This window comes from Pagrus major, chromosome 24 (genome assembly GCF_040436345.1).
Source record: "Pagrus major chromosome 24, Pma_NU_1.0".
In the NCBI taxonomy this organism is placed as follows: Eukaryota; Metazoa; Chordata; class Actinopteri; order Spariformes; family Sparidae; genus Pagrus; species Pagrus major.
The window spans coordinates 21,793,132-21,821,077 of NC_133238.1; the positions used below are offsets into that span (position 1 = coordinate 21,793,132).

Genomic DNA, 27,946 nt, shown 5'->3' on the forward strand with positions numbered 1-27,946 from the left:
CCCGAACACACACACAGTGTACATGCCGTTGATATGATTTCATCCCTCACAAAGCTTTCTTTCCATACATTAAATAGGAAACAATGCAGATTCTTCTAATTTGGCTTTCAGTCTGGCTCGACTGGATGATTATTGGATGGATGTCAAAGCTTCTGGAAGAGACATTCATGGTTCCCAGGCGATGTTTCCCAATGATTTCATAACTACAGTCAAGCAGATTTCGGTGTTTTATATAAAGTATATGTTGTTGATATCGTGCAGGTCTCTTCTCTCCTGACCTCCAACCAAACCCTTGGATGTGCTGACATGGCACAGCATTTCCCACTGTTAATTTGTTAGTCAAACCATCAGGTATGAGCTGTCCCGTCTCTTCACACACAGATAATATCAGTTTAGCTGTGATGTAACTGAATCCTACTTGGAATCCCAACTTGAAGAGACGTTTGTTGAGAAACTATGAGATTTACGACTTTCTGGAACGTAACCTTAGTTGGAGATTTGGACCAAGGTCCAAAACACTGAACATTATGTGTGTTGTGTGTGTGTGTGTGTGTGTGTGTGTGTGTGTGTGTGTGTGTGTGTGTGTGTGTGTGTGTGTGTGGTGAGGAGTGCCAGCGAGCACTTGTATCTCATCTTCTGGACAAGACTTTAATCTGTGTGACCCAGCGAGGGATTATGGGGGTTCTGGGAGGAAAAAATGGGACTTGAAACTCACCCTTCAAGCCTAATGACTGACAGTTCACAGAGTTTATGTGTGTTTTTGTGTGTGTGTGTGTTCATTTTCACTACAAAGGACTGCTTTTTCTTCCTGCACATGGTATTAACTGTAAGAAGGACTTATGTCATTTACACAAGGCAATAAAAAGAGGATTGATCTTTTTTAATAACAAAAACTATGAACAAAACGATAACAAGACGATATATCTTCATTGAAAATGGTAGAAACTTTTGCCTTGTGTTGTTTTTCATGAAAACATTTCCTGCATCAGTTTCTGGTTCTACATTTATCTAATGTCTGAATCTTGATATGAAACAGGATGTTGTTTGCTTTAACAGTCAATTATGCAACCAGAGAACATATATTACATATAACCACAGATAAGTTAAAACTCAACGTTTCTTTGCTACTTTACGTTTGTTCTGGTTCAATTTTCTCAATTACTCTCTCGTCTTAATGTTGTGCTTATGGTTTGCTTGGGTTTAGGCACTTCAGCCACTTGGTTAGGGTTAGAAACAGCCCACCTGTTTTGGTCACCACAAAATTGTCTTGAAAGGTCCTCAGGTCTCCTTAAAAAGGTCTCCTAAAAATGTCTGGATATCTCCCAACAGAGGGCTTTATTCACATTTTTTTTTACATTTTACGGACCAGACAAGTGAGAAAAAACAGCTTATTAACCGACAATTAAAGGGGAATGAATGTATTTTTAAACCTGGACCCTATGTTTTACATATTTTGGTGTGTAACTGTCTAATAAGTACAAAAAGAGGTTTGTAAATGATCCCTTTGGTTGCCTCAGCCTCATACATTGTCACGGCTCCAGTGGCTGTAATGTAATCCTTTGGGGCAACTTGGACCATCGAAGTAAATCCACTGGCATCGTCATCGTGTCTGACAACATTGCGAAAGGGATCCCTGCAGAGACGAAGCTTTTATTTAAGGGCTAAAATCCTTTTTGTCCACCAAGCTCCATTTACAAAAACAGTCATTTTATAATTGTAATAATAACACACTTCATTCAAAACTCAGCAAAACAAACTAGAACTCGCCAAAACCATCTTGGTTTGTCTTTCTGCTGTTTCAACAACCACCAGCTATGGTTTGGTCGAAATGAACCCTTTATCAGCAATGTTCTACCTTTTAGTCATTTAACCACCAAAATATATAAATGTAGGGCTCAGGTTTTTAACAATATCGGCCTTCCTATCCCCCTTGAGGATATTATTAGTTGCTGCTTACACTTGATATGATAACTGGATAAAACATGATATGCTTGTTCACATCTGGCTCCTGCATTCAGTATGTTTTCAGTAACGTTTCACAGAGACGGACTTTAAACCATTCATTTATGCGGCGGATCAGGTTTCCTCGTGGCTCGATATCAGAGAGGCCATTCAAGTGTCATAAAGTCAGAGTGTGATGGGAGACCCTCTTTGATTCTCCAGCATATGGTGCAGAGTGGGTGTTAATTTCAGCCCTCGGGGGTAAATGGGTGCACTAAACGTCATATATGTCATGTTAGCTGTACTGGAGGAAAACATCGGCGTCTGCTGGGGTCACCTCTGTCTGCAGTGTGTGTGTGAAGGGAGGGAGGGGGGATTCCTGGACTGTTGTGTGGGCTGAGCTTTGTCTGAAACGGGGACACGTGGGCCCGAATTAAAACCTTATTTAAGAGGATTCAGGACAGATGGCGTCCCATTGTTTGAGGATGTGTTTATTATTAGAAAATGGGGTGAATGGTGGAAACAGCACCCCCCCCCCCCCCCCTCCACCCTCTCCACCCTCTCCTCCCTCCTCCACCCACTTCTTCTTCATCTCTGAATAACACACCACACCCACTGTCATGTCTCAGGGATTCGAGGACTCACCTTTGCTTGTTTTCTCATTGGATTGTGACATATTGCACTCGGGCCAATCAGCATCCTCGGTGGCAAACAAAGAGTCCCCCTCTTAAGTGAAGCCAGGCACGTGGCTGTTTGGCAGGTAAGGAGCTGTGATTGGTCGAATCACGCCGGCCAATTTAAGTGAAGCTGTTCTTGGAGCTGCGTGTTGAAGCAGCTATATTTGAAAAGCGAGCAACCTCCAGTGGGGATATTATCTTGACAGCAGGGTTGGATCTTGCTGCAACATGCAAACATCTTCATCACACACAACCCCCATTCGTCCGCTGAGCGCTGATTGGATGCTTAAAAATATCTTAAAGTGTTAAATTATTAACTGTGGCGGGTGTTGATTGTCTCGGCCTCAGATTTAAACGTGCACAGGCCTTTTTGATTTAAGAGAGAATACTCAAAAAAAACACAATCGGCCGTTTCCTGGACTTTTATCTTCCACGCTCACTTCAGATCTTCTTCTTTTTCTAGTATTTCCGTCCCTTCCTGACTCTCGGCTCACCAGATGGAGAGGGGGCGGTGAGTGTGTGGTTGTGTGTGTGTGTAATCATGCATGCATGGTTACCCATGAGTTTGCATATTTACATCTCTTGCACATTTTGTCCTTATAGCTTCCTCTGCTTCACTGAGATTTTAAGAAAGACAAAAGAAAAAGATCACTTGCAGACCAGCAGGGACAGAGGGGAACCACTGATGCAACAAAGTGACATTTAGGGAGTGAATAAAGTGAATGAGGGGATAACAGACGCCATAAAGACAATCATGTGTCATCAGGAGAGATATTTAAGAAGTATATCAGACCATGAGGATCATTTTCTCCACAGTCAGGAGCAGGTTTAGGTGCCAAAAAGCATTTTCTGGCAACATTTGGGGGCAGATACTTGCAATCTGACAGCACCTGTGCATCTTTTTCATATCCATAAGCAAGACAGTGCCAAGTTTAAGCAAGACGTCCAGTGTTTCCCATGATTTATTCCTTCCTCTGCATTTTCAACATGTGCAGATGTGTTGAAATTAAGAGTTTGTGTTTGAAAAGAGACAGATTTTGGGAACTAATATTCAGATTTTTGGCTTTAGTGTTGTACAGTTACACAACATGGCACTGTTTCGGAGGCAAGTATTGATATTTTTGATAGCTTGAGTTTTACAAAATGGCGAGACATGTTACCATTGTGGGAACTAATGTCCAGATTTTTAGTTGAAGTATTATTAAATGGCACAAAATGTGACTAATTTGGAAGCAATTTCTTACAATTTTAAGCTTTAATTTCCAGATTTTCTTACCAAGTGGCATGAAATAATAGGCTACTATTTTGCAACCAACAATTTTGGGAAATAATATTCAGACCTTTAGCTTTAGCATTATAAAATGGCACAAAAAAGCACTGTTCGGAAGCAAATATTAAGATTTTGTTCAGATTTTTAAAAAATGGCATGAGCTTTTATATTACGGAAACAATTTTTTATTTATTTTAAGCTTCAACATTAGAAAATAGCATGAAAGGTTAACATTTTGGGAACCAATATCCAGATAGGATAGGCTACTATTTTGGCACCAGCTATTCATATTTTAATCTTAAGTATTACAAAATGGCAAGAAATGTCGCTATTTTAGAAGCAACTACTAGGATTTTTAGCTTCAGCGTTAGAAAATAGTATGAAATGTTACTATTTTGGGAACTAATATCCAGATTTTTTATCTTCGGCCTTACAAATCGGAATGAAATACCATTTTGCAACCAAATATTAGAATTTTTTAGCTTACTTGTTACAAAACGGCAAGAAACATCACTATTTTAGAAGCAACTAGGATTTTTAGCTTCAGGGTTAGAAAATAGTATGAAATGTTAACATTTAGGGAACTAATATCCAGATTTTTTGCTTAAGCATTACAAACTGGAATTAAATGATACAATGTTGCAACCATTTGTAGCATAAGCCTTACAAAATGGTATAAAACATCACTACATTGGGACCATTGTGTATATCACACCATCATTTTCTCCACAGTCGGCGGATTTAGGTGCCAAAAAGCGTTTTCTGGCAACATGAGGCAAATAAATCCAGTCTGACGTTGCCTTTGCATTTTGTTAATATACATAAAGAGACGGTGCTATAAGCTTTAACAGTGAGGAGGAGAGAGAGAGGGAGAGGGAGGGAGGGTGTGCACGAGGGCGAGAGAGAGAGAGAGAGAGAGAGAGAGAGAGAGAGCATCAAGTCACCAGGACGGGCTCCACCATCCACAGACTGTAAGGTACGAGTGCCACAAGGAGACTATATTCCGCTAAAATAATGGATGGGACAAAGCCGGCCATGGAGTCCAACGCGGAGGAGACTCAAGACGAGGGACAGGAGAGCAAAGGTACGCTCGGTCAGCCGCTGACAGCGGCGCGTTTCTGTGTGTTTTCCCGTTTGGAGACGCTCTGCGCCAGCCTCGGCGGTTTAACCTACTTGCAATGGCTCCTCGCTTGTGCGCGACACAATAGCGGTGCTTTTTTTTTTTTTTTTTTCCTATGTGGCCTCTCACCTATTTGAAGGCGACTTGGGGGGAAAAGAAAAAAAAAAGCAATAACGGTCCCTCTCTGCTGCAGATGACCGAGATTAAAGCACCAATCCCCCCCGAGCGTAATTTGACGTTTTTTCTGTGTATGTTGCGCCTTCGGAGGGATTTGGAGGCTGATGGAGGGGAGTAAGAAGAGGGTGGGCGGGTTGGATGTGCACAGTCTGGTTTTATGGTGCATACATTAATGCCAATTTGCTTTTTTTTTTTAATGCATCATGAGCCTTAATGAGCGGCTGATAAGGAGGCGGCGCGCTCAGTGTGCACGGCTGCATTGTTCAGGTTCAGGTGTTGGAGCAGCCGCCTCATGATCCTCCCGCCGCAGCCGCTGCGATTATTATCAAGAGGCTCGGGTGTCTGATCCGACAGGAGCGTTGATTAGTCGACGCTTCTGCAACATATGAAGCCCGTGTGTGTTGTATATGAATGCAGCAGTCGAGCTGGAGGCTGCAAAAAGGAGACGATCGGAGGTGCACTTGGATGCAGATGGATGTCCATCAGTTACAATGGGGTTGTTAATGGAGCATCCGTGGGGCGCACGTATTCAGATGTGGTGTCCTTTAAATCCAGCAGCATCAAACCCAGTGTCAGTGTGCATGTGGAGGACATTAAGATAGTGTTTTATGTGCACACCAAAGATCAGCCTGTTGCTGTTTCTCTGCTGAATCTGTGTGTAGGAATATTGTAGGTGTGTCTCTTGTGCACTGGAGGGGACTCGACGCCCAAACACACAGGATGTTGGATGTGACTGATTTGTTTTCATTGTGGCTTGGTAGTAAAATCACATCCGTCAGGTTGGAGACCTCTCACAACATCTTCCCTGTAGACCCGTCTGAATGTGACTGGACACGCAGATTACACACAATTTCTGTCTGATGTGTAAATCATGAATTAAGGGTGTTTCTCTGCCCTGTTGGCTGTCAGAGAGCAGGAGAGTTGACTTTACACACTCACCTCACAGCAACATCCAGTGTTTCCTCTGATTTATTCCTTCTGCTGCACTTCACTGTGCAGATGTGTTGAAAGGAAGAGTTTGTGTTTGAGAAGAGCCATGCCTTGTTGCTTCAGTGTTACATAACAGCAGCTGATGTCTTTATTTTTGAAGCAGATATTTAAATTATCTAGCTTTGACATTATAAAATGGCAGGAAATGTTACCATTTTGGGAACTAATGTTCGATTTTTTATTTTTAGCATTACAAAATAGCACGAGATGTCACAATTTTGTGAGCAGTGATTTAGATTTGTAGCTCAAATGTTACAAAACAGCTAAAATATAACAATTTTGGGAACTGAGATCCAAATTTTTAGCTTCTGTATTATAAAATGGCAGGAAATGTTACTATTTTGGGAACTAATATCCACAGTTATAGCTTTGGTGTTATAAAATGGCAGGAAATGTTACTATTTTGGGAACTAATATTCGATTTTTAGCTTTAGTATTACAAAATGGCACGAAATGTCACAATTTCCTTAGCAGCTATTTAGATTTGTAGCTTCAACGTTACAAAACTGGATAAAATGTTACTATTTTGGGAACTAAAATTAAGACTTTTGCTTTAGTATTACACAATGGCATGAAATGTCACAATTTTTGGAGCAATTATTTCATTTTTTTGTCTCAATGTTACAAAAATGTTACTATCTTGGAAGCAAATATTCAGATTTTTAACTTCAGTATCACAGAATCACTGTCTTGAGTTAAGGTTCTGGATAAAATATGTTTTATGACCTCAAAATCTCAGCGCCAACACACTTGAAGTGACATTAGTTGTAGTTCCTTCGGCACTTCTTGGGCCCAGCAACAGTGATACTGCTGGGTCATAGTGTATGACGTAAGGCGCAGAAGAGTGGGGTGTCCCTCAACAGTGATGTTTTTAAAAAGACATTACATCATCCTCTCCTGAGGCACGCTGCTACGCACAGGCCAGTGTCCAATGAGAGCCTCCATCATGTAACTTCAATTGTCAGAGTGGGTGCGTGTGTTTGAAGACCCTCAGGATAATTGAGCAGGAGGGCGGCCATATTTATAGTTAGCAATTAACCCTCTGAATTCGTTAATCACCATTTTATGTGGAAGCAGATACATTATCACGGTGCATTCACCCAGTTCCACCTCTGCAGCCCGGACTGTTGTGCTCCAGGTGTGATGTTGCGCAACTGAATCCACCCACATCGGACGACCAAAAATAGACTGGATTGGAGGGATGGCCTATTTGTTGGTGTAATCATTTGTGTGTGTGCCTTTGACATCTGGAATGTGACCATAAGCTTATAGCATCCGTTAAGAAGTTGAAGATTTACAGTGGGGGGCGTGAAGGCGAGAGCTGTCATGTAAGGAGCTTGTGTTGGTGGGTGCCAGCGCTGCCTCTTCTGCTGCAGATCAACACGTTTTCTGATTCAGGAAGCAAAGTCATAACTCCCAGATGCATCGTGTGGTGATCAAACAGCGAACAGAGAATCATCTTGTACGTCCTGCAACGTCTGAACCTTTCATCTGACAGGTCCAGGTCAAGGGTCGGACAGGGACTGAGTATCTAAAGGCTGGAATAACCAAGTCAAGCTGGATGTATCAGGTTCATATCTAACAAAATATAATATCATTTTCACTTCAGTTGATTATATTTGAAACAAACCTGTGACCTGAGCTGTACTGTAGATAATTCAAACCAGTTGTACAAGCTAATGATGCTAATCTATATGCTAAGGGTTGTATTTTAGAGCCAGACTGATAAATGTTCTGTTCACACATATCGGCCAAAAAGTAACAAGAACAAGAAAACCACTGTCTTCATCACACAAGTTCTCCACCAAAAAGCTCCGACAAGTTCATTTTTCAACTATTAAATATGTCGCTCTGTTTACATCTTGCCCACAATTCTTTAATTACTAAATTTAAGGCATCGTTATGATCTTATGCGTCACTGAAGAGCAAAAACTTTAAATTAAAAGCATCAAAGTTTCTGTATCAGTCATGCAATATTGTATTTAGAGAGTTAAATGAGAAGATTGATACCAGTCTCATTCCAACATGAAGCTAAAGCCAAGAGACGGTTAGCTTAGCTTAGGATAAAGACTGCTAGCTGGTACAGGAAACAGGATACACTTGGGCTGTTGCTAGCTCGCTAACTAATGAATCTTACCTCTGTCCTGCTGAAAGTTGAAGATGGTTGATGGGATGATATTGATGTTTGAAATTCGTTGGTTCAAGACTGCGCAAGCTAACGTAGCAAAGCCCCTGCACTATAGCACTTCCCTGGTGCTCAAGCTCCCAATCCAGACCTCTAGATGCACAGCTAACTAAGCTACAGCATTTCTCTGTTGAAACGCTGCCCCTGTTTGTTTTGAGTCTGAATTTGACAGGTGGCCAATTCTTACATACTGCACCTTTAAATATCTGCACAACACGATCAAGGCTGTGATCTAAGGTGGTTAAAAATGCATTTTTTTAATGTCATCTTGAATTTCTTGTAAAGAAAACGGGATGTGAGCCCTTTAAAATTATGCATTAGCTGCGATCCCAGTCGTGCTGTAAGGAACATGTTGATTAGCCGTGACTCCATTAGCCACCTTAATTATGGTAAACAGTGTATGTTGTTAATTGCATCACTTTTATGTCACTTTGCTGCGTCTCTGTGTGACATTGAGCTGAGAGTAATTACAAACTGTAAAATGAACACAGGCCGGGTTGATAATCCGTAGGATGGGTGGTGGTGGTGGTGGTGCTGGTGGTGGTGGTGGTGGTGCTGGTGGTGTTTGTGGGTATGGATTGATCTTTTTGCTTGATTGCGTCCTATAATCTCTAATCTGTACATCCGTAGAGGTGCACTGAGCTCAGGACTCGGATAACGAGACGTCGGCCGCGCTCTCCGAGGCGCAATTACATCTGATTTCATTAGTATGAAAGTTTGATTAGAGAAACAAGCGGCTCTCATGTGACATTTTGTGTTTTCTACCTTTAATGTGGCGACTTTGAGGGCTCGAAAGTGTCCCTGAGAGCATTTCAAGCTCCTGTCCGTCCTCCCCTTTGTTGTAAATGATTGGCCTGTTCACACACACACACCTTCCTCTCTCTGCCTGTGTGTGTGTGTGTGTGTGTGTGTGTACGTGCCCGCGCTTACATAACACGTCGCTGGCTCGCCGCCTTTGGTTATGATGTTCAGATCAGAACCGTAAGAGATTACATCATCGTCTGGAGAGGGGTGCAGGTTTTGTTGAATTTTCTGCATGGCAGGGCAGAAGCTCGCTGCAGCCTCTGAAGCAACAAAGAGACCTCGTAATCTGTCTTTCAAGTTTGTTTTCTCCCCCAGTAAAAAAATCTGTGATGTTTGACCCCGAGCGGAGGAAAAGATGTTAGGACTCTGTGCTGGAGATGTTTTCACACTGATTTTTTTAAAAGAAATTGGAGCTTGAACTCAAGTGAAGGTTGATTAATGTTTAAATGTTGTTTTGGGAAAATACGCCTATTTGCTCTCTTGCCAGGAAGTAGATGAGAAGATCAGGACCAGTTGCCAGGCAACCAGCAGTTACCGTTCCTGGTCAAGAAACAGCGAATTATCGTTTCTTACACTTCAGTTTTTTGTACGGATTAAACAGAGTAGAGTAAGATGTAAGAGAGCTTTAGAGGTGCTGGTAGGTGGATTTTTGCTCCCTTTGGGCAGAGCCAGGCTATCCACCTTATGCTAAGCTAAGCTAATCGCTTCACAATTAACAAACAGTCACGAGAGTGGTGTCAATCCTCTCATCTAACTCTCACTGAGAAAAGGAAAAAGCATGTTTTAGTGTTTCACATTTATCACCATCCGCCTCCCATTTTTAATCACTATACGACAAATAGCACGAACACGTCATTTTTCTAACCCTTCTAAGATTATTGTTTCGTCAACTGGCTACATTATTCTTTGATTAGTTGATTAACAAGTTAGTCCAGTGGTGCCCAACCTCCATATCTGAGGAGTTACAAGATGATGAAATGTACAAGAAATAAAGAAAACACATGCATTTATCTGCCATTTCCAAGTTGTTCATATCAGTTTTACCTTTTTAACCTTCTGAAAATGCGTGTTTAGGACCTGACTTTCATATGTGGAGGTGGAGGGGATGGTGGTGGAGGCTGCCAAGCCAGTGACCACTGTTCAAGACTGCGTTTCAACATTTGTAATCAAGAAACCCACTATATATATATTTTTGACACTATGTGATATTTTAAAAAAGAGAACTGGGGACAATTTCCAGCAACCAAAAAAAGCCAAAACATGATCTTTTCCTATCTGTGGTTTGCAGAAACAAACATTGCCAACATGTATTCAGGGGATTGGGTTGGTTTTTAGGGATCACAGGTCAAAATGTTTGGGAATCGATGGATTAATTGTGCATTTTTAGCCATTTATTAAAGCAAAACTGTGAATATGTGCTGGTTTTCTCTGACAGTATATTGAATATCCTTGGGTTTTACACTGTTGTCGGACAAATGAAAATGAAAATGAAGATGTCACCTTGGGCTCTGGGTGTTTTTCACTATTTCTTGGCATTTCTAATTGAACACAAACAACAAAATTAGCTGATTATGGCCCTAAACTCACCTGACCAAAACCTCCAGTGAGTGAGCAGATTTCAATTTCATGGCCGCAAGAGTGAAAATATATTCAGCACCACGGTCCAGCTGAGTCCAAGTCGAGTCCTTGAATCTAAAGGCCAACCTGGTGTTTGATGACGGTGCGGCGGCGGAGGAGCCGGACCGTTCTGCCTGCTGGTGCTGACATTTAGTTTGTGTTGCTGATAAATATTGGACAGCTTCCCTCCCCTGTCGTCTCGACCTTACAGTAGATCAAACATGTTGCAATAAACATTTTAATCCTTCACGGATCGTTGTGTGGCTGTACTGTAAATATTAGAAGGTGGCCGGTGCTCCTTTTTTTGAATGAACTTGTCGCCCACGTTTAGTGTGTGAGTCCTTGTAATCCACTTTAGAGGCCGAAGAAAAATCACTGCTGCCACACACGTAAATCCTGAGAAGCTTCTTCGCCACACACTCATTATTCAGCTCTGTGTTCGTGTGTTAGATGCTAAAGTTAGCATTCCTGCTTTGGATGATGCTTTTTAAACCACCTTACTTTCTTTTAGCGATGCTAACAAGCATCGTTTGCTATATATTTGACAACTGGGGAGTATTTAAAGGAAAAGTTCACCCAAAAATGAAAATTCAAGTCATTATCTTCCCATCCTCATGCGGATTAAAAGTCGTGTCAAGTTTTGCAAAACATTTCTGGAGCTTCACAGCAAAAAAGTGTTGTAGCATTCTGCTAAACGACTGAAGTAGATGGGGACTTGTTTTTATAACGTTATAAAACAACCAAAAAAAAACATAAAATGGCTCCATACAGCTCGTCCACTGTTAATCTAGTCTACAGTAGCACCGAGATCTCAAATTGATTTGCAAAAGATGTTATTTCTACCCTTTTTTAAACAGAAGTCGTCAGCACCTAAGCTAAAAATGTTAGCATGCAGCGTTCTTTCCAATCAATTCAGGATCTCAGGGCTCCTGGAGACTTGGATTTCACTGTACAAGCTGTCAAGGAGCCATTTTATGTTCTTTTATTTGTGTTTTTTAACATTTTTAAACAAGTCCCCATCTACTTCAGTCGTTTCGGTGAACGCTTCGACACTTATTTGCTGTGAAGCTCCAGAAATGTTTAACTTACTACAAAACTTACCCTGACTTTCCAGTTGGAGTAAATAATGACTGAATTTTTCATTTTTGGACGAACATATCCTTAAAATCGCCAAACACAAATGCCAAGCTCCGTCCAAGGACGAATGCATTTTAACCATCAGTAGGAAAACTGACTATAATAGTAGCTGGTTTGGACATTTTCTCTCACACACACCCACATGCACTCGAATGCGTAGACTCGCTGTTACTGGCATCCATCTCCTACTTGACTTTGTTACACATAACCACCCCTCACTCTGGCTGAATCTCTGCCTCTCTCTAGTTTCATCTCTTTATGGCAGTGACGATATCAAGAAACAAAAAAAAAAAAAAGAAAGGCTCCCACACACAGAGTGGAATAAAGGATTTACAAGATGAAGTTGGAGCTGTTTCCTGCAGATTCTGATGACTTTCAGATGCGCTATTATAATAATTGTGATAATTCTGGCTCGTTGCCGTCACATAGTTGATCGCTGACGAACAAAAAAAGATACGCAGCGTAGTCTCCAGGGCAAACGAGTGTGCGTGAGAGAGGTTTTACTTCTTCTTTAATCATTTATTACACATGATTTTGTCCTTGCGTGCTCCCAAAACTGTACAAATCACCACTTTTTTGTCCTCCTAGCCCTGCTCGCCATCTTCTCCTTTCTCCTCCCTGCCTCTTCTTCTTCTACTTCTTCTTCTTCTTCTTCTTAACTCTCGTTCCCACACACACACACTCATGCACACACACCCTTCGCCTATTCTCCTCTCGCCCCGGAGGTGTGTGAGGTTGTGGGAGCATGTGAAAGCCGTCACACAGCGAGAAGCTCATGTGTTCCTCATTTGAAGCCATTTGCCCAAAGCATGCTGTCAGCCTCCATCTGGATATGTGTGTGTGTTGTGTATGTTTACGTGTCAATGACCAGGAGTGGTTTAGGGGAATGTCTATGTCGGTGCTTCGCTTGCACTGAAGGATGAAGCTCTATTTTTTGCAGGAGTGTGGGTGAGACCGTGTGGTATGTTCATATTCAGCCCTCTCCGTCCCCACACTGCGGTCGCATTTATATTTAAATTTTGCTTTCTCCGCTCGTACGTTCAACAGAACAAACACTTTTTTTAGCATGAATGTGTCTCGTTGCCGTTTCTTTTCTGCACGGATGCTGACTGAGTGGTGGAAAATCCCTTAAAAGAGCAACTGCTTATTTATTGTATATACAGAAAAGATGTCATTCAAGAAAAAAGAGTGTGCAGGATCTGTCTGGGTCCAGATCCGGACCTATTTTTGACCTCGGGTCAAGTGGATAGCTTTTGCTCCTAAGGGGGGTGATGCCCTTCCCATACCTCTTAAATCACCTGCTGCTGCAAGCTAACATTAGCCACAATATCTAAAGTTAGCTTACATTAGCAATTTTAAGCTACTGGTCCTACAAGACCAAGTTTTGCTGCTTTTTCTCTGTTAATTATAATTGTAGATGTAATAATTTGAGGTTTTTGACTGTTGGTATAACAAAAAGACGTTTAAAGACATCGCCTCGGGCTTTCAGGAGTTTATTTTCACTATAATCTGATCTTTTGTGGACTATACAATTAATTAATACATGAACTGATAGCAAAACAGTCGTGACAGAAGCAACAGATTACAATAATCTGAATGCATCCCCCTCCAATGCTGCTATGTTTGAACCCCAGTCTGCAGTGTGGGTATATGAATAGCAGCAAGTGGCAGGTTGGCGCAGCACGCCTTGTTCCTGAGAGATGCCAACCTCCTCTGGCCTTCCTCCATCACCCACTGATGCCCAATCTGCTCCTCTCATCCACGGCCCATAAAACGACTGATTCCGATTAGCACTCGTCATCGTTAGCCACGGCTGACATCGATAAATGACTGGGCCCGTTTGATGAGTAGGTCACTGTGTGTCTCAGTCTCAGGCTGGGGTCTGATTGGCCCGGCTGTGAAACTATTATTTAGATCGTTTCTGATGATGTAAGCTGTGTTTTTTTGGGTTTATGGCGGGTCAGCCTCCACAGTAAGTGTATCTGTGTTACAGTAAATGTGCTGCAGTAGCTCGTATCTGTTGGTCCCTTGTGCCGGCTTCACACACTCACACATACAATGTTTGCGAGCCCCCGAGGCTACTGGAAAGTGAATCTCCATAATCACATCAGGGGGAGGAGGGTGGAGTGGAGGCGAAGGGGCCAGGGGAGGGCCACCGACTTCTTTGACATCTCAGGCAAAGTGACATTAGCCAAGTCGGTTGCGTAACCGCAGAGCCATTCACTTCAATGGTAGAGCACTTCTGGCCAGGGGGGCCATTTTACATTTTGGTGGAACAAGACCTCAACTAATGGCGTTCACTTCGCTCCACTGAGCCGCCAGACGGCAGCTCAGGACAGGTGATCCTGCTTCGATTAGAAACGAGAAGAGAGCTGATAAGAGACTTTTCACACTGCGTAGGCGGTCAGTGGACTATCTGCCATCTCTGTTTAGGTGAAGTCCGTGCACCCTGCAGTCAGGCGGTTTTAAATAAACCTGTTTAATATTCTGCTGTTAATTGGTCTCTCCTCGTTACACAAAATAGCCCCAAAGGACACAAATGCAGCTTTCTTACATCATATTGTGTCATAATAAACTCCAAATTATGAGATTGCCTGAAGATAAGCCAGCTGTCCCTAAACTTTCTCGAGCACCTCAGTTCATGTTGGCTGTGGATACTAATTTACCCCAAATAAAGACAAGAAGAATAAATGAAAAAATAAGAAATGCTCCATAATGCTAAACATAATTCTGACTATCAATTAGTGATGAGTCACCGTCAAAATCTTAAAGGTTACCTAAACTTCTCTAACATTAGCTACCTTGATAACATTACCTAAAATTAGCCACCATTTCTTATCTTTGTTAACATTAGCTAACATTGGCTTCCATAGCTTGCTAACATTAGCAATGCAACATGTTTTATCCAGGTAAGAAAGAAATCTTCATTAATGAGTCTTTGTGGTGTGAGCAACTAGATTAAACATTAAAAACAGACTCCCGTCAGAGGCCTCTCGCTCTCTGCTGCACATCTACTGTATGTGTTGTCGACCCTGGTGGACCACAGCAGAGAACATCAGGTCAGTCGGAGATGTCCCACTGCACTTTATGTGAGTGTTACACCAAGAGACAAAAAACACATGCAGAAGGACCTGAAGTCACCCGGAGAACAGATGAATATTTGATGTTTGAGAGAGCGTGTGAGCCTGATGCAGCTGTATGTAGGTTACCTTTTCCCTCTGGTGGGCTTGAACGTAGATGAATTCCTGTGTTTTGCAATAATTACCTGCTCGTACTTTGCGGTTCAGACGCAAACAAGCCGATTTGTAACAGCCTGTGTGTGTTTCTCTGCCCCATCTGTGTTTGCATTTCTATGTTTTACAGTCAACATAGGTGGGTTGAGTCTTGGGAAATGAGTCGCTCACCCAGCTGTTACAGTCGAGCCCAGGTTGGCTACAGAGGGATGGATGGAGGGCAGCAACATCCAGCAGATCAGCAGGATAAAAAGTATTGATCACGCAGCAGAGCGCCTGAGAACAGGATTTAAAAAGAGTTCATCACGCTCAATTACGGCCCCGGACCGATGCTGCCGACCTCGTGGCCTTCATAATGCTGCATATCTCACAAACAGCAGATTAGGGTCGAGAGAAGAAGGTTGGTGACGGCGGCTGGCGTCATCCTCTTACCTGGCACAGAGCGCATCGTGTCCTCTTGATCGATGTCCAGAAACAAGCCGATTACTGAGAATGTTTGACGAAGCGGGTGAAATTATTACCTGATAAAAGATCACGTAATAACGTTTCCACAGTTCCAGGTCGTCAGTTTTGAGGATTTTCTCATTTTCCTCACGCAGTATTGATTATTTTTTAGATTAGGCAGCCTGGCGAGCGGCTATAGTCGTGCAGAGTCCGAGTCGGGAGGTGGTTTGGGCGTTTGGACGGGTCGTATGTAGGGGTTTCCATGCAGGAGAGCAGGTTTCAAGTCCGTGTGTGACCGAGAAACATACGAAAGTGACGTTACGTGGTAGTTTTGACACCTAAATCTAACCAAACCAACCAAACTGTTATTACGCCTCGTGTATATCATCTGTATTTGGGCTCTGAACGCTGCCAAAATGCCTATGACCTTCACTCGGTCCTGCGCCTGAATGCATCACATGCGGACACTTGATGAGTTAATTGATTGTTCGTTGATATGAGGGATTATTAGCTACATCTTGAGTCTATAGGTTCGGATGGTCTGACTACACTCTGGCACTGCTGCTAAATCCCCAGATTTAAGCAATTATGGTGTTACAACTGATAGAAACAACGAGAAAAACAAGTCAGAAACAACTTGTAATAAAGCGTAATTATCCTCTGAGGAAACACAGCTTTGTTTTTGGACTTCGTGACGGCTTTTGATTTTTCTCCCACAACATTCCTGCTATTTAAGGAGGATTTATTGACACGCGACACATTTAAAACCACTGTGAAGTAAAATTAACAACAGAAAAGTACAAGTCTTACCCTCTCCGTCTCTCTCCGAGGTCGCCCTCAGCTCTTGTGGGAATCTACCCACAATGCACTTTGAGGAAATTGCCCCCGTAATGAATACAGCACTTCTAAATCGGAGTAGAGCCGCAGGCAGCGAGCAGACCGGCCGCTGAAATATTCACAAAGCTTTATTAACGCTGTTATTCCTGGCAGATGCGAAACAGTTGGACGATCATCATGGTTTGTGCAGTTTATGGCTGATTATTAGCTCTCAGGACCGTCGACGTCGTCGTCTCTCTGCTTTTTTCTCTCAGTTTAGTCGAGGAAATCGATAGTTTCAGAGACAAACAGCAGATTAATTCAGGCGTTATTATTGAGAGGTGACAGATGAAAGAGAATACAGTCCAGTTTACATTCACTGCACTTATTTTAAAATGCTGTACTTGATCTATATCCTGGTTGTTTTAAAAATAGGACAAATCCAAAGGAGGTTTTGTATTGACGGTGCAGATTGTCTCTTTTTTAGATGACACAAACTACGACTTAATACAGAAAACCTGTTAGAGTATAAAGATTTAATCCTAAAATAAGTGTCTTAGTGACTGTAACCTAAACTTAAAGCTCCTGCAGTGTAATCAATGTTTTTATAATAACATTACATCATTTTTAGCGTCTTTTAGCTCAATGTTTTGGTCTTAAAGCCCAATATTTGATTATTTTTAGTTCCCTCTCACGGCAAAATAATTAGGATAAACCTACTTTCCCAGCACCAAATAGCAAACAGACTAAGTTAGTTAAAAGCTGGTGAACAAAGTCGAGCGTTAAGCAGCTAAAGATGTTTTCCTCGGACGATGGTGGAGACCAAAAATGGAGCAAAAAGGAGAGTTTGCTTTGTACTTACATCGTTTTCAGCTAAATAATCTAGATAAACCTACTTTACACGACCTGTTCAACAACAAACAACAAGCAGAGTAAGGTAGCGACAAGCTGGTGAACAAAGTCGAGTGTTTAGCAGCTAAAGAGGCAGATATTTCCCTCTGTAGATGGTGGAGACCAAAAATGGAGCAAAAAAAGGCTGTTTTTAGCTAAAGAAGTTGGATGAACCTCATTTAAACGACCTGTTCAGCAGCCAACTAATGTGGCGGCAAGCTTGTGAACAAAGTGGAGCGTTAAGCAGCTAAAGATGTTTTCCTCGGACGATGGTGGAGACCAAAAATGGAGCAAAAAGGAGAGTTTTCTTTGTACTTACATGAATCAGGTGGACATAAACAAACTCTAAATGAAAGCTAATGTTGATCTGTAGCTTCTGGATGTGTAGATTAGCACATGGTGATGACGTGTCAGGGGTTGAGGCGTGTTTGGAGCTAAAATAACTGGATCTACTGTAGAAAAAATGGTGGAAACCTCCGTCGTTCATCACTTTATCAACAACAGAGTGAATTATAGAAACACTGGCGGTGGAATAATCTGGGTTTAGGATCAGAGGCTTTAATCTGAAGGAAACAAATCTTTACTTTTCTGTCGGTTTTTTAAACGTGACGACACAGAAACCAAGCTCCTGTATACCCTCTCTCATCACACGTTTCATCAGTTTGACCCACTTCCTGAAACAGAACCACCAGAACCTGGACGTGAGATACTTTCCCTCCACATTTCTCATCATCACGTTCACATCCTGCAGATCTCCACGTCTTGATTCAGGTTACATCACTCTACATCAGTCTGTGTGTGAAGGGCTACGGCGCCGCTGAACTGGGTCGTGGGTAACGCGTTTCTATGGCAACTGCTATTTGCCGGGCCCTGGGGCCAAGAGCTGCCTCTCGCTTCCACTTTCTCTCTCTCTCTCTCTCTCTCTCTGTTCTGCCTCCTTCTTCACCTCCTTCTCCTCCTCCTTCTTTGTTCCTCGGCCGGCTTTCCATCGACCTCCCCTCTCCGATCGCCTCGCGCTCGCTTCCTCCTCCGTCGCCTTCCTCCCTTCATGATACAACACCGTAACGGGAGCGTAAAACATCTCGCCCGAGCGATTAACTCCAGTACAAACGTGAGGCGTGCGGTCATATTTCAACCAGAGAGGAGGAGGAGGAGGACCGGAGGTAGCGAGACGCTGCGAGGTATAAAAACCCAGAGCGATGGCCCCGGCCTCGGTGTGTCACCTAAATTCTGCTCTAATGAATAGTCCATTGATTTCTATTAGGGGCCGGCTGCTGCTGACCACTCCGGCCTGTCTGCTTCCCATTAGCGCACTTTAGGCTGACAAACAGTCGTAGCCACGGGGCGGACCAGATGAGACGAGGCCTTCGCTCAGCGTTTAAAAGAAAGCTGTGAGTTCAACCGTGAAGGGAGGAGAAAGAGTTAACAGAGGGAATAATATTTAATACCAGGCGAGTAAATCTCCTCTTTGAAAGGAGGTTTAGTCAAAGCTGAGATAACGTCACCTGGCAGGGTTTATTCTCCTCTCTATCAAACTAAATTACCTGTTGAGGTCGACCTTTTATAGCAGGATGGAGCGTTTTAAACATCATCGTATCGACTGGCTGAGTCCATCCCATCCTCACTCCTCCTCCCCCCCCGAGGCCCGGCCTGTTTCTCAGCTCAGAACCATCCGGTCCTCATCAGGTCCACCTCTCCCATCAGCTCCCTTCATTAACATTAATAGGATTTGGATCTATTATGCAACGAGCCTCCCGCTTCGGTTACGCAATGCAGAGTCTTCAGCGGGAGTAGCGGCTCTGTGGAGCGGCTGCATCTTAGATTTACGGCTCAGACGTGAAGAGGAAGAGGTTTTTCAATACCTGACCCCCCACAGTGAGGTCAGAAGCAAAGCAGGACACCAGAAGTATGGTCTCAGTCACTAGTTCTTCAACGTAACGTGATATTTATTTAGTGGATTTAGTGTAAAACAGATGATGAAGCTTCAGGTTGTGATTGAAAAGTCGCCTGTCCTCAGATCTTATCAGGATTTCCTCCCCAGCTCCACCTTCTCCTTCGAAAAATGGTCACTTCTGGCGAGAAAAACCAAGATGGCGACGACCACGAGGCTTAAAAACCAACAAGTGACCGAAGTTGTTGAGATAAATCAAAAATCACAACGGTCGACTTCACGGCGCTGCTCCAGGAAAGGTCCCGGGGTCACCAAACTCAGGAAACTACGAACGTCTCCAACATTATTCATGAAGATCCCGTTAATAGTTGATGAGAAGGTTCCTTCTGGACCGACTTCCTCTCCTGCTGTCGTCAGTAAAAACCATCCAGCAGCTTCGGTCCCGGCCCGAGTCCAGTCCGGCTCTGACGAATATAAAAACGTTCAGATTCAACTAAACTTCTCGACATGAAAAATCGATGCTTCACATTTCTGTTTTGCACAATTGGAGCACGTTGTCATGGAAACAGCAAAGTGGCACACACACAAGACAGTTCATTTTTTTCCTCTTTTCTTTCAGAGTAACTTCCTGCTCCGCTTTGCCGGAGGAGCTATTTTTAAACGGGGGTTGTTATATAAGATGCGACTCTTGTGCTTCGATACGACGATGTTGTTACTTTCCCTCTCCGCTGTGAGGACGACGACAGCATCTCCGGTGTCTTAGAGGTTCAACCCCAAAAACTAAAAAGTGTCCCTCCTCCGATGCCCTAGAAAAGAAACGGCATTTAAAAATCATTTATTTAGGATTAGCTCATGAGTTATTCATGCACTCTGGTCAAAAGACACACAAAGAAGCTTCTGAGACGTTACTTTAAAGACAAAAAAGGGGGAGACGGAGATGTTTTTTGGAGCAGGATGAGAGCTCGTAGCGCCGTTTCCATGTAATATTCAGCAACTCCCGGCCGAGCTCGACTGTGAAAGATGCTGGTGATCAGCAGCACGACACCAAGAGTTGATCTTCACTGTGTAGACTCGACGTCCACGGCAGGTTTTCCTGCAACGTGAGGCAGCAGCGGACCAAAAGTGTTGCAGCGAGTGTCATCATCATCATCAGAGGTGTCATTTTGCTGCAGTCTGCTCTGTGTGTTCGCTTCATCTCGGTTTGTTCTCTCTTTGTATCGGTGGATTAAACTCTCCTCCCTCCTCTCTTCCCCCCCCCGCAGGATGCTTCGAGTGCTGCATCAAGTGTCTGGGCGGCGTGCCCTACGCCTCGCTGGTGGCCACCATCCTCTGCTTCTCAGGCGTGGCTCTGTTCTGCGGCTGCGGCCACGTGGCGCTGACCGGCACCCTGACCATGCTGGAGAACCACTTCTCCAGGGTCACCACCGACCACGCCACCCTCGCCATGGTGTAAGTCGCTGCCGCCGGCGTCCTGGTGACGCGTAGAGAGCGAGGAGCCTCGCAAGTTGTGGGAAAACGATGAATCACTGACGAGCTCCTGGCACCGTTAATAGTTTGAGTAGAAACAGCAGTGGAGATACGACCGCTGCAGTTATTAAATCTGTCGAGGAGAGCCGCCCACATCGTCTGCCATAACTCAGAAGACCCTAAAACTATAAGATGTCTCCTAACTCAAGCGAGAGACTGTACAGACAGAGTGTAGATGACGAGGAGGAGGCGTTTACAACATCTCGTCCGTCAGATTGATTCATAATGTCATACGGAGGATTGATTCCCAATGAAACACTGTTAAAGCTTCACTGAAAATAGCCACCATAAGCTATACTGTTAAACTCAGCTAACGTTAGCCATCAGAAGCTACTAGTTATGCCTCAGTGAATGCACCCAACATTACCCATAAGATACTTGTTGTATTCTGACTAAAGTTTGCTGACGTTGGCTGGCATAAGATACAGGTAATATGTATTTAAAGCTAGCTAACATTAGCCACCATAAGTTACTGGTCATATCTATAAAGTTAGCCAACATTAGCCTAAATTACCTTATTTTGGCTGAAGTTGGCTAACGTTAGCCATCACAAGCTACTGGTCATATCCCACTTAAGTTAGCTAACATTAGCCATAAGCTATCAGTCTTATTTTGATGAAAATGATATGTATTTAAAGTTAGCTAACATTAGTCATCGTAAGCTACTGGCCATATCCCACTAAAGTTTGCTAACATTAGCTGGCATAAGATACAGGTAATATGCATTTAAAATTTGCTAATTTTAGCCACAATAAGTTAGCATAAGCTACTGGTCATATCTATAAAGTTAGCTAACATTAGCTTAAACTATCAGTCTTATTTTGGCTGAAGTTGGCTAACATTAGCCATCATAAGTTTTTGGTCATATATCGAAAGTTAGCCAACATTAGCCATAAGCTATCAGTCTTATTTTGTCTAAAGTTGGCTAATATTAGCCACCATAAGCTACTTGTCATATCCCTCTAGACATCTGGTCTCATATTGTCTAAAGTTAGGAAACATTAGCCGTCATAAGCTACTAGTGATAGTTAGCCAACATTAGTCACCGTATGCTACTGGTCATATTCTCTAGAGTTAGCTAACATTAGCCATCTTCAGCTACTAAATCAGTGACTTTCTGTGTGTTTGTTCAGAATCCAGATCTTTCAGTACATCATCTACGGCATCGCCTCCTTCTTCTTCGTCTACGCCATCATCCTCCTGGCTGAGGGCTTCTACACCACCAGCGCCATCAAGAAGGAGCTGCAGAGCGACTTCAAGACCACCGTCTGCGGACGCTGCATCACTGCCTTCGTACGTCCACACACACACACACACAGCTGCTGCAAATCAACACACCCACTGACCCAGTTACACCCCAAAGTAAAGCCTCTAAGTGAGATTTTAATCACCTCGATGTGTATTTTATAACGTCCTTACTCAGGCGCAGAACATGAATTCATAATGTTTTACAAGAGGTCATCATGAAGGTGTTGCAGAGGCTGAATCACACGACTCTGCTACACAATCAAAGATGCATAAGAAGGAAAGACGCACAAACAGTCGAGCCCTTGAGGGAAACTCTGGCACAGTTTGTCCTTTCTAGCCTGATTATTCTAATTGCTGCAGATGTCCAGCAACATTAGCTTGAACACAGACTCTGGGTGTGAACGTGAGGCCTTTGAGGAATAATATTAACCTATTTTCTTTAATTCAACTCAAACTTTTCTCTCTTTTCTTTCCACCAGTTCATGTTCCTGACCTACATCCTCTTCCTGGCCTTCCTCGCCATCTTCGGCTTCACGGCGATACCCGTGTTCCTGTTCTTTAACATGTGGACCACCTGCGCCGCCATGAGGTCTCCCGACGCCAACATCACCTCTCCCGACTCCATCTGCGTGGACGTCAGGCAGTACGGTAAGTCGTCCGCGGTCGAGGCATCGAGGTCGGCGCGTCCTTCGTACTTTCGCTCTGCTTCTGCACACCTGATCTAATTAAAGGTGACACATTTTCATTATGGTTTAATTGGATCAGGTGTGCAGGAGCAGAACTTGAAGGACAGGTGGGCCTTGAAAACTGGGTAGCACGGCAAAAAATAGCTTCTTAAGGCACAATATCTTCTTTATCTTCAAAATTAAAGATGTTCACTTCATGCCAGCAACAAGGCTCGTGGCAAATGTGTAAAATCAGCAAAGCAACTGCCAAAAAGTAACACAAGTGTTGCGTCTCCTCCAGATATTTTGATGTGCAGCTGAAGTAAAAAGGATCAGACTGCACGCTGTGTTCAATGTCTTCAGAGTTTAAGAGAAGTTCCCCTGATCAAGGCGAGCGCGCTCAAACGTGCCGTCGAGCCTCGGCGATAAAAGCTTTTTACTGTGCACATAAAAGAAACATCCTGGTGCCGCTCGCTGTTTCCACTACGTAGCCCAAGCTTCACCTGCAGGAGAGGAAAGTGCAGAACAAGGCCAACTGCAGCCGTCGTTAGGCCTCATGACTCACTGGTTATATCTCTCCATAAAGTTATTATAATACATTTTATTTATATATTTTTTCATGATACTCAAAGACTAACATGAGATAACATTAACACACGTACAGGAAGTTAGCGTACTCATATCTCTCTAAAGGTACCCACCATTAGCCTTCAGAAGCTACTGGCTATAGGCTATCTCTCTATAGTTAGCAAACATTAGCATTTAAGATGGCTACTACTACTTGTAGCAGTCATAGCTCCCTAAATTTAGTCAGCATTACCTATATTCTTCTTTCTTTCACTAAACTTTGCTAACAGTAGCTAAGCTACTGGTCATATCTCTCTGTAGTTAGCAAAGTTAGTCCAAAGTTAGCAAACATTGGCCGTCATAAGCTACTGCATGGTTATATCTTTGTAACATTAATGAACATTAGCGATAAACTACAGGCCTTATTTTGTCTAAAGTAAGCTAACATTAGCCACTGTTAGCTACTGGTCATATCTCCAAAGTTTGCGAATATTAATCATCTTAAGCTACAATATCTCTCTAAAGTAAGCTAACATTAGCCATCATAAGCTACTGGTCAGATCTCCCTATAGTTAGCTAACATTAGCCACCATAAAAAACTGTCCATATGTTTCAAGTTTGCTAATATTAATCACTATAAGCTACGAGTCATATCTCTAAAGTAAGCTAACATTAGCCATCATAAGCTACTGGTCACATCTTTATAACATTAGCCACCATTAGCAACAGTCCGTCTCATATTGGAGCAGCAGAACCACAGTATACATTTATATTACATGTAACTCTGCAGGCTTACTGCTCTCTGTCTCTGTACACCAGAGTATAAACATCACATATTTATCTCCACTTCACTTAAAATGTTATTTTCTATACAGGAAGAGATGAAAAAAATACATTTAGATTATTGAGCTCCTGATTGGATCTCTATGAAAATCCACCTTCCCGCAGTAATGCGACGCGGCAACACTCTCCTGAGATTGCACATCTCGTTATCAGTGCGACGGCCTAATGTACAGTATGTGACCCACATCTGAAGGACAGCTGGCCCGCTCGCAAAGTAGGATGAGGATCACATAATGCTTCATTTGGCAGTCGTACTGTACGACCGCGTGAAATATTAACCCCAATTACTGCCTGAAAGCAAATTATCAGCAGCAGTTACAGCTGATGTGCGAACGTTAATTGATTTTCGGATCTTATTTAACGTTATGAAGTAAATTTAGCCTGAAATCAGCTCCTACCAGCAAGTTTCCCATCATGTTTTCTTACAGTTAAGAGACAGTGACCCACATGTTCCCTGTAGGAGCGGCTCAGAGGCCGTTTCCTTTAATCTTTATCCGAGCCTGATTCATAATTCCTTCAATCAAACCGTCTCGGGGGAGGAAAAAGGCGGTCCTGTGATGTTTCATCTCTCTGATCCTGTAGGTATTATTCCCTGGAACGCCACACCGGGAAAAGCTTGCGGAGCCACACTGGGTGAAATCTGTGACACGAGCGAGGTGAGAGGACGCCGACCTTTTCTTTTAATATCTCGTCTTCATCGTCCTCCCTCCGCTAATCTTCTCCTCTTCTTCGCCCACAGTTCTACTTGTCCTACCACCTCTACATCGTCGCGCTCGCCGGCGCCGGCGCCACCGTCATCGCATTGGTAAGCCTGCTCGCGATCCCACCGATAATGATGCTTCTTCAGAAAATATGCACGTTGCCATGGCGTGCTTATCTGTTGCCGTGGCAACCCCGCCTCTCACGTTTATCATCCTATGAGGTTAAAATCCAAAACGCTGCTGCTGCTGCTGCTGCTGCTGCTGCTGCTGCTGCGTGAGCGTGTAGAGACGGGGTCAGCGTTTTACTCTCAGCTGTGGAGGCGGACTGTTTTTGTTTTACGTCCAGGGAAAAAAAAGGCAGTAAGCGCCTCTCCAGATGTAACGCTGGGTCATCGCTCTGTGCTGTGAGCTTCTCCAGCTCGTTTAGTTGGAAGGTAGAAAAGAAATACAGAGGAGTAAATGTTGTAGCGTGGCTGTAAACGTGATACTTCTGCTCATTTCCCCATCAGTGTAGCGCTTTCGGCAGGTTAATCATCCCGCCTGGCAGTCGGGCGTCTTCTGAGTGTCTTTGTACAGTCGATCCATAATCATAAATCTGATACGCAGTGTCATCAGTCCACTCTCAGGGCTCTCTGTAATGATAGAGCCGACAAACAGTGTCATCTGTGACTACTTCATCCACTTTTCAATGATAACAACGTTGCTAGCTCGAGGCTAACGGACATATTGACTCCCTGTAGAGGTCAGAGGGCAGAAGGAGGTCCATTTACGTCCTAGCGACCAGATAAAGAGACGATCAGATCATTATGACGTAATGTGACGATTCTGTTTCTCTTCAGATCCACTACCTGATGATTTTGGCGGCCAACTGGGCCTACCTGAGGAGCGCCGTCTCCACGCACGAGTACCAGGACATCAAGACCAAGGACGACCAGGACCTGGAGGCCGAGGCGCGCTCCAAGGAGGGCCAGAACTCCTCCTCCTACTCATAAGGACGAGCGATCCATCTCCCGCCACCACCCATCTCCTCTCCACAACCTCAACCCCCCCCCCCCAACCCTGCAACACCCACCCCCTCCCTCTGTTTTAAAAACAAACCACCTCGGTCATGTTTGATGGTCCTCCGACCTCCTGATTCTCCATCCTCTTCCCTCGCGTGATGTTTGTTAAGCACCCGAGAGGGAAGAGGATAGAGGATCAGGCCCAGACGGAGGCAAGATGCTTCAGAACCGGGAGAGCTCGCCCCCCCCCCCTCCGCCAGGGCCGAGCTCAGGTACGATACATCAGTTCAGAAGCTTCTCCTCCAACGTGCTTTTGGGCGGCGGCTCGTGAACGTGGTCCGGCTGTGAAGGCCTCGCGCCCTGAGCTAGTGCAGCCTCTCAACACACTCGACTCCTAACAGCCTAAAAGAAACATTGTTCACTGTCTGCTTCAGCCACAGGGAAGCCAGGCAGCGACCAACTTCCTCTGTTTTTTGGTGTTTTATATGCATATATATATGAATATGAATATATTGTGCGAATGTGTACGAATGTTGTTGTTTTTTTTAATACTCTGAAAAAGTATGCCAGGTACTATTATGATCTTTTCTTCTTCTTCTTTATGTTTTTTTTTTTTTTTTGCTCTCCTTTTACTTTCTTTCTCCATCTGAAACTTTTTATCGCTAACGCTCGATACGTTGTTGCACTACTACGAAACACAAAACAACTGAAGGGAGAAGGAGATGTATCCCTTAAAAACACGAATCCCCCCCCGTCACTTATAGAAATACCTAAAAGACTCAAATCATGTTGGTATCTCAAGGATTTCTGTGCATTTACATGATCAGAGTTTATTTATCCGCCAAGGTATTAACCGTTCATTTCAGTCCAGAGGTGTAGCAAACCTTTTATTAAAGGAATAGCTTTGGGAAATACTCATTAGCTTTCTTATCAAGGGTCAGGTGAGAAGATATGAAGCTACAGCCAGCAGCCAGCTAGCTCACGTTAGCATAAAGACAGGAAACAGGTAGAAAGCTAGCTTGGCTCTGCCCGAAAAGTAACAAAATTAAGCTAGCATCACGTCTAAAGCTCACTAACTACCACGTGATATTTTGTTTGCAAAAACTGACACTTTCACGGTCTTGCTGAGACTTAGATGAGAAGATTGACACCACTTTCGCGTTCGTACGGTTAATATCAAGCTAACGGCAGCAGCCAGTTAGCTTAGGTTAGCTTAAAGAGAAAACAGCTAGCGTGGGTTTGTTCAAAAGGAAGAAAAACTGCCAACCAGGCTCATTAATTACTATTAAATATCTTGTTTGTTTGATTTATACAGAAAACAAAGTGTAAAAACAAACAAGTTGTGGTTTTACGGGACGTATACAGACCAGACTGTTGCTTAGCTAGCGCAGTGACATGCTAACGGCTCAGCTAACATCCACATTAAACCACAGATTGTTGTTTTAACACTTTGGTTTTTGTATAAATTAACAAAACAAGACATTTCATATAAATTAATGAGCCTTTTTTTTTCATTTTGCTAAAGCCAGGCTAGCCGTTTTCTCTCGCTTCTAGCGTTTAAGCTAACTAGCCGCTGCCGTTAGCTCGATATCTAACACACGGACATCAAAGTTGGCATTTCCCGAGACTATTCCTTCTCAGACTTCTACAGTTTTTTGCTACACTCATCACCAGCGGCAGCAGAAATCAAAGATGAATCAGTTCGGGTCTTTTAACATTAAAGAGAAAGACACAACACACACCTCAGGTATCAAACCAAATCTGATTTCAGCCATCGAAACACACGATCCCTCACCGGACCGGTTCGCTGTCCTGTGTGAAATATACAGCGAGAACCAGTCCCGTCATTTTCTAAAAAAAACTTACCTTCTGCGACTGAAGCTCACCTGTAAATAGCCGAATCACCCTGAAAAGATCTCGATCTCCACCCTTCTCCCCGACACGAGGGAGAACACGGTCAGTGTTTTTTTGCCACTTCGCTCTTATTACTATTATTTTCCACAGATAAATGTAAACGTGCCCTTTGAGATATGTGTTTAGCACTCGAATACTAGTTCTGCATTTGATATAATAACCGTAACGTAACATCTTAAATGATATGTCGTGAGAGGGACAGTGATATGATGATGGATTGAGGTGATTGTGACGTATACATTTAAAAATGTGAAGAAAAAAAGTTGATTTTTTTAACGTTTTATCAG

The 27,946-nt window shown here is 43.3% G+C and overlaps 1 protein-coding gene across 1 annotated transcript; it reads left to right on the plus strand.

Annotated features, from left to right (window-relative positions):
* Positions 1–4,848: 4,848 nt before the first annotated feature.
* Positions 4,849–27,866, plus strand: LOC141020369 (neuronal membrane glycoprotein M6-b-like). Its single transcript, XM_073495418.1, has 7 exons — positions 4,849–4,972; positions 20,456–20,642; positions 21,854–22,013; positions 22,448–22,616; positions 24,626–24,699; positions 24,783–24,848; positions 25,584–27,866. Exons 1-7 carry the CDS (start codon positions 4,903–4,905, stop codon positions 25,734–25,736), a joined length of 879 nt encoding a protein of 292 aa, XP_073351519.1. The 5' UTR covers positions 4,849–4,902; the 3' UTR covers positions 25,737–27,866.
* Positions 27,867–27,946: the final 80 nt, after the last annotated feature.

Excerpts from the sequence above, each read along its gene's own strand:
- LOC141020369 (XM_073495418.1), top strand. The coding sequence starts at position 4,903 with ATGGATGGGACAAAGCCGGCCATGGAGTCCAACGCGGAGGAGACTCAA. Across the intron at positions 20,643-21,853 it reads CACGCCACCCTCGCCATGGT|AATCCAGATCTTTCAGTACA; the intron begins GTAAGTCGCTGC and ends GTGTTTGTTCAG. Across the intron at positions 24,700-24,782 it reads AAATCTGTGACACGAGCGAG|TTCTACTTGTCCTACCACCT; the intron begins GTGAGAGGACGC and ends CTTCGCCCACAG.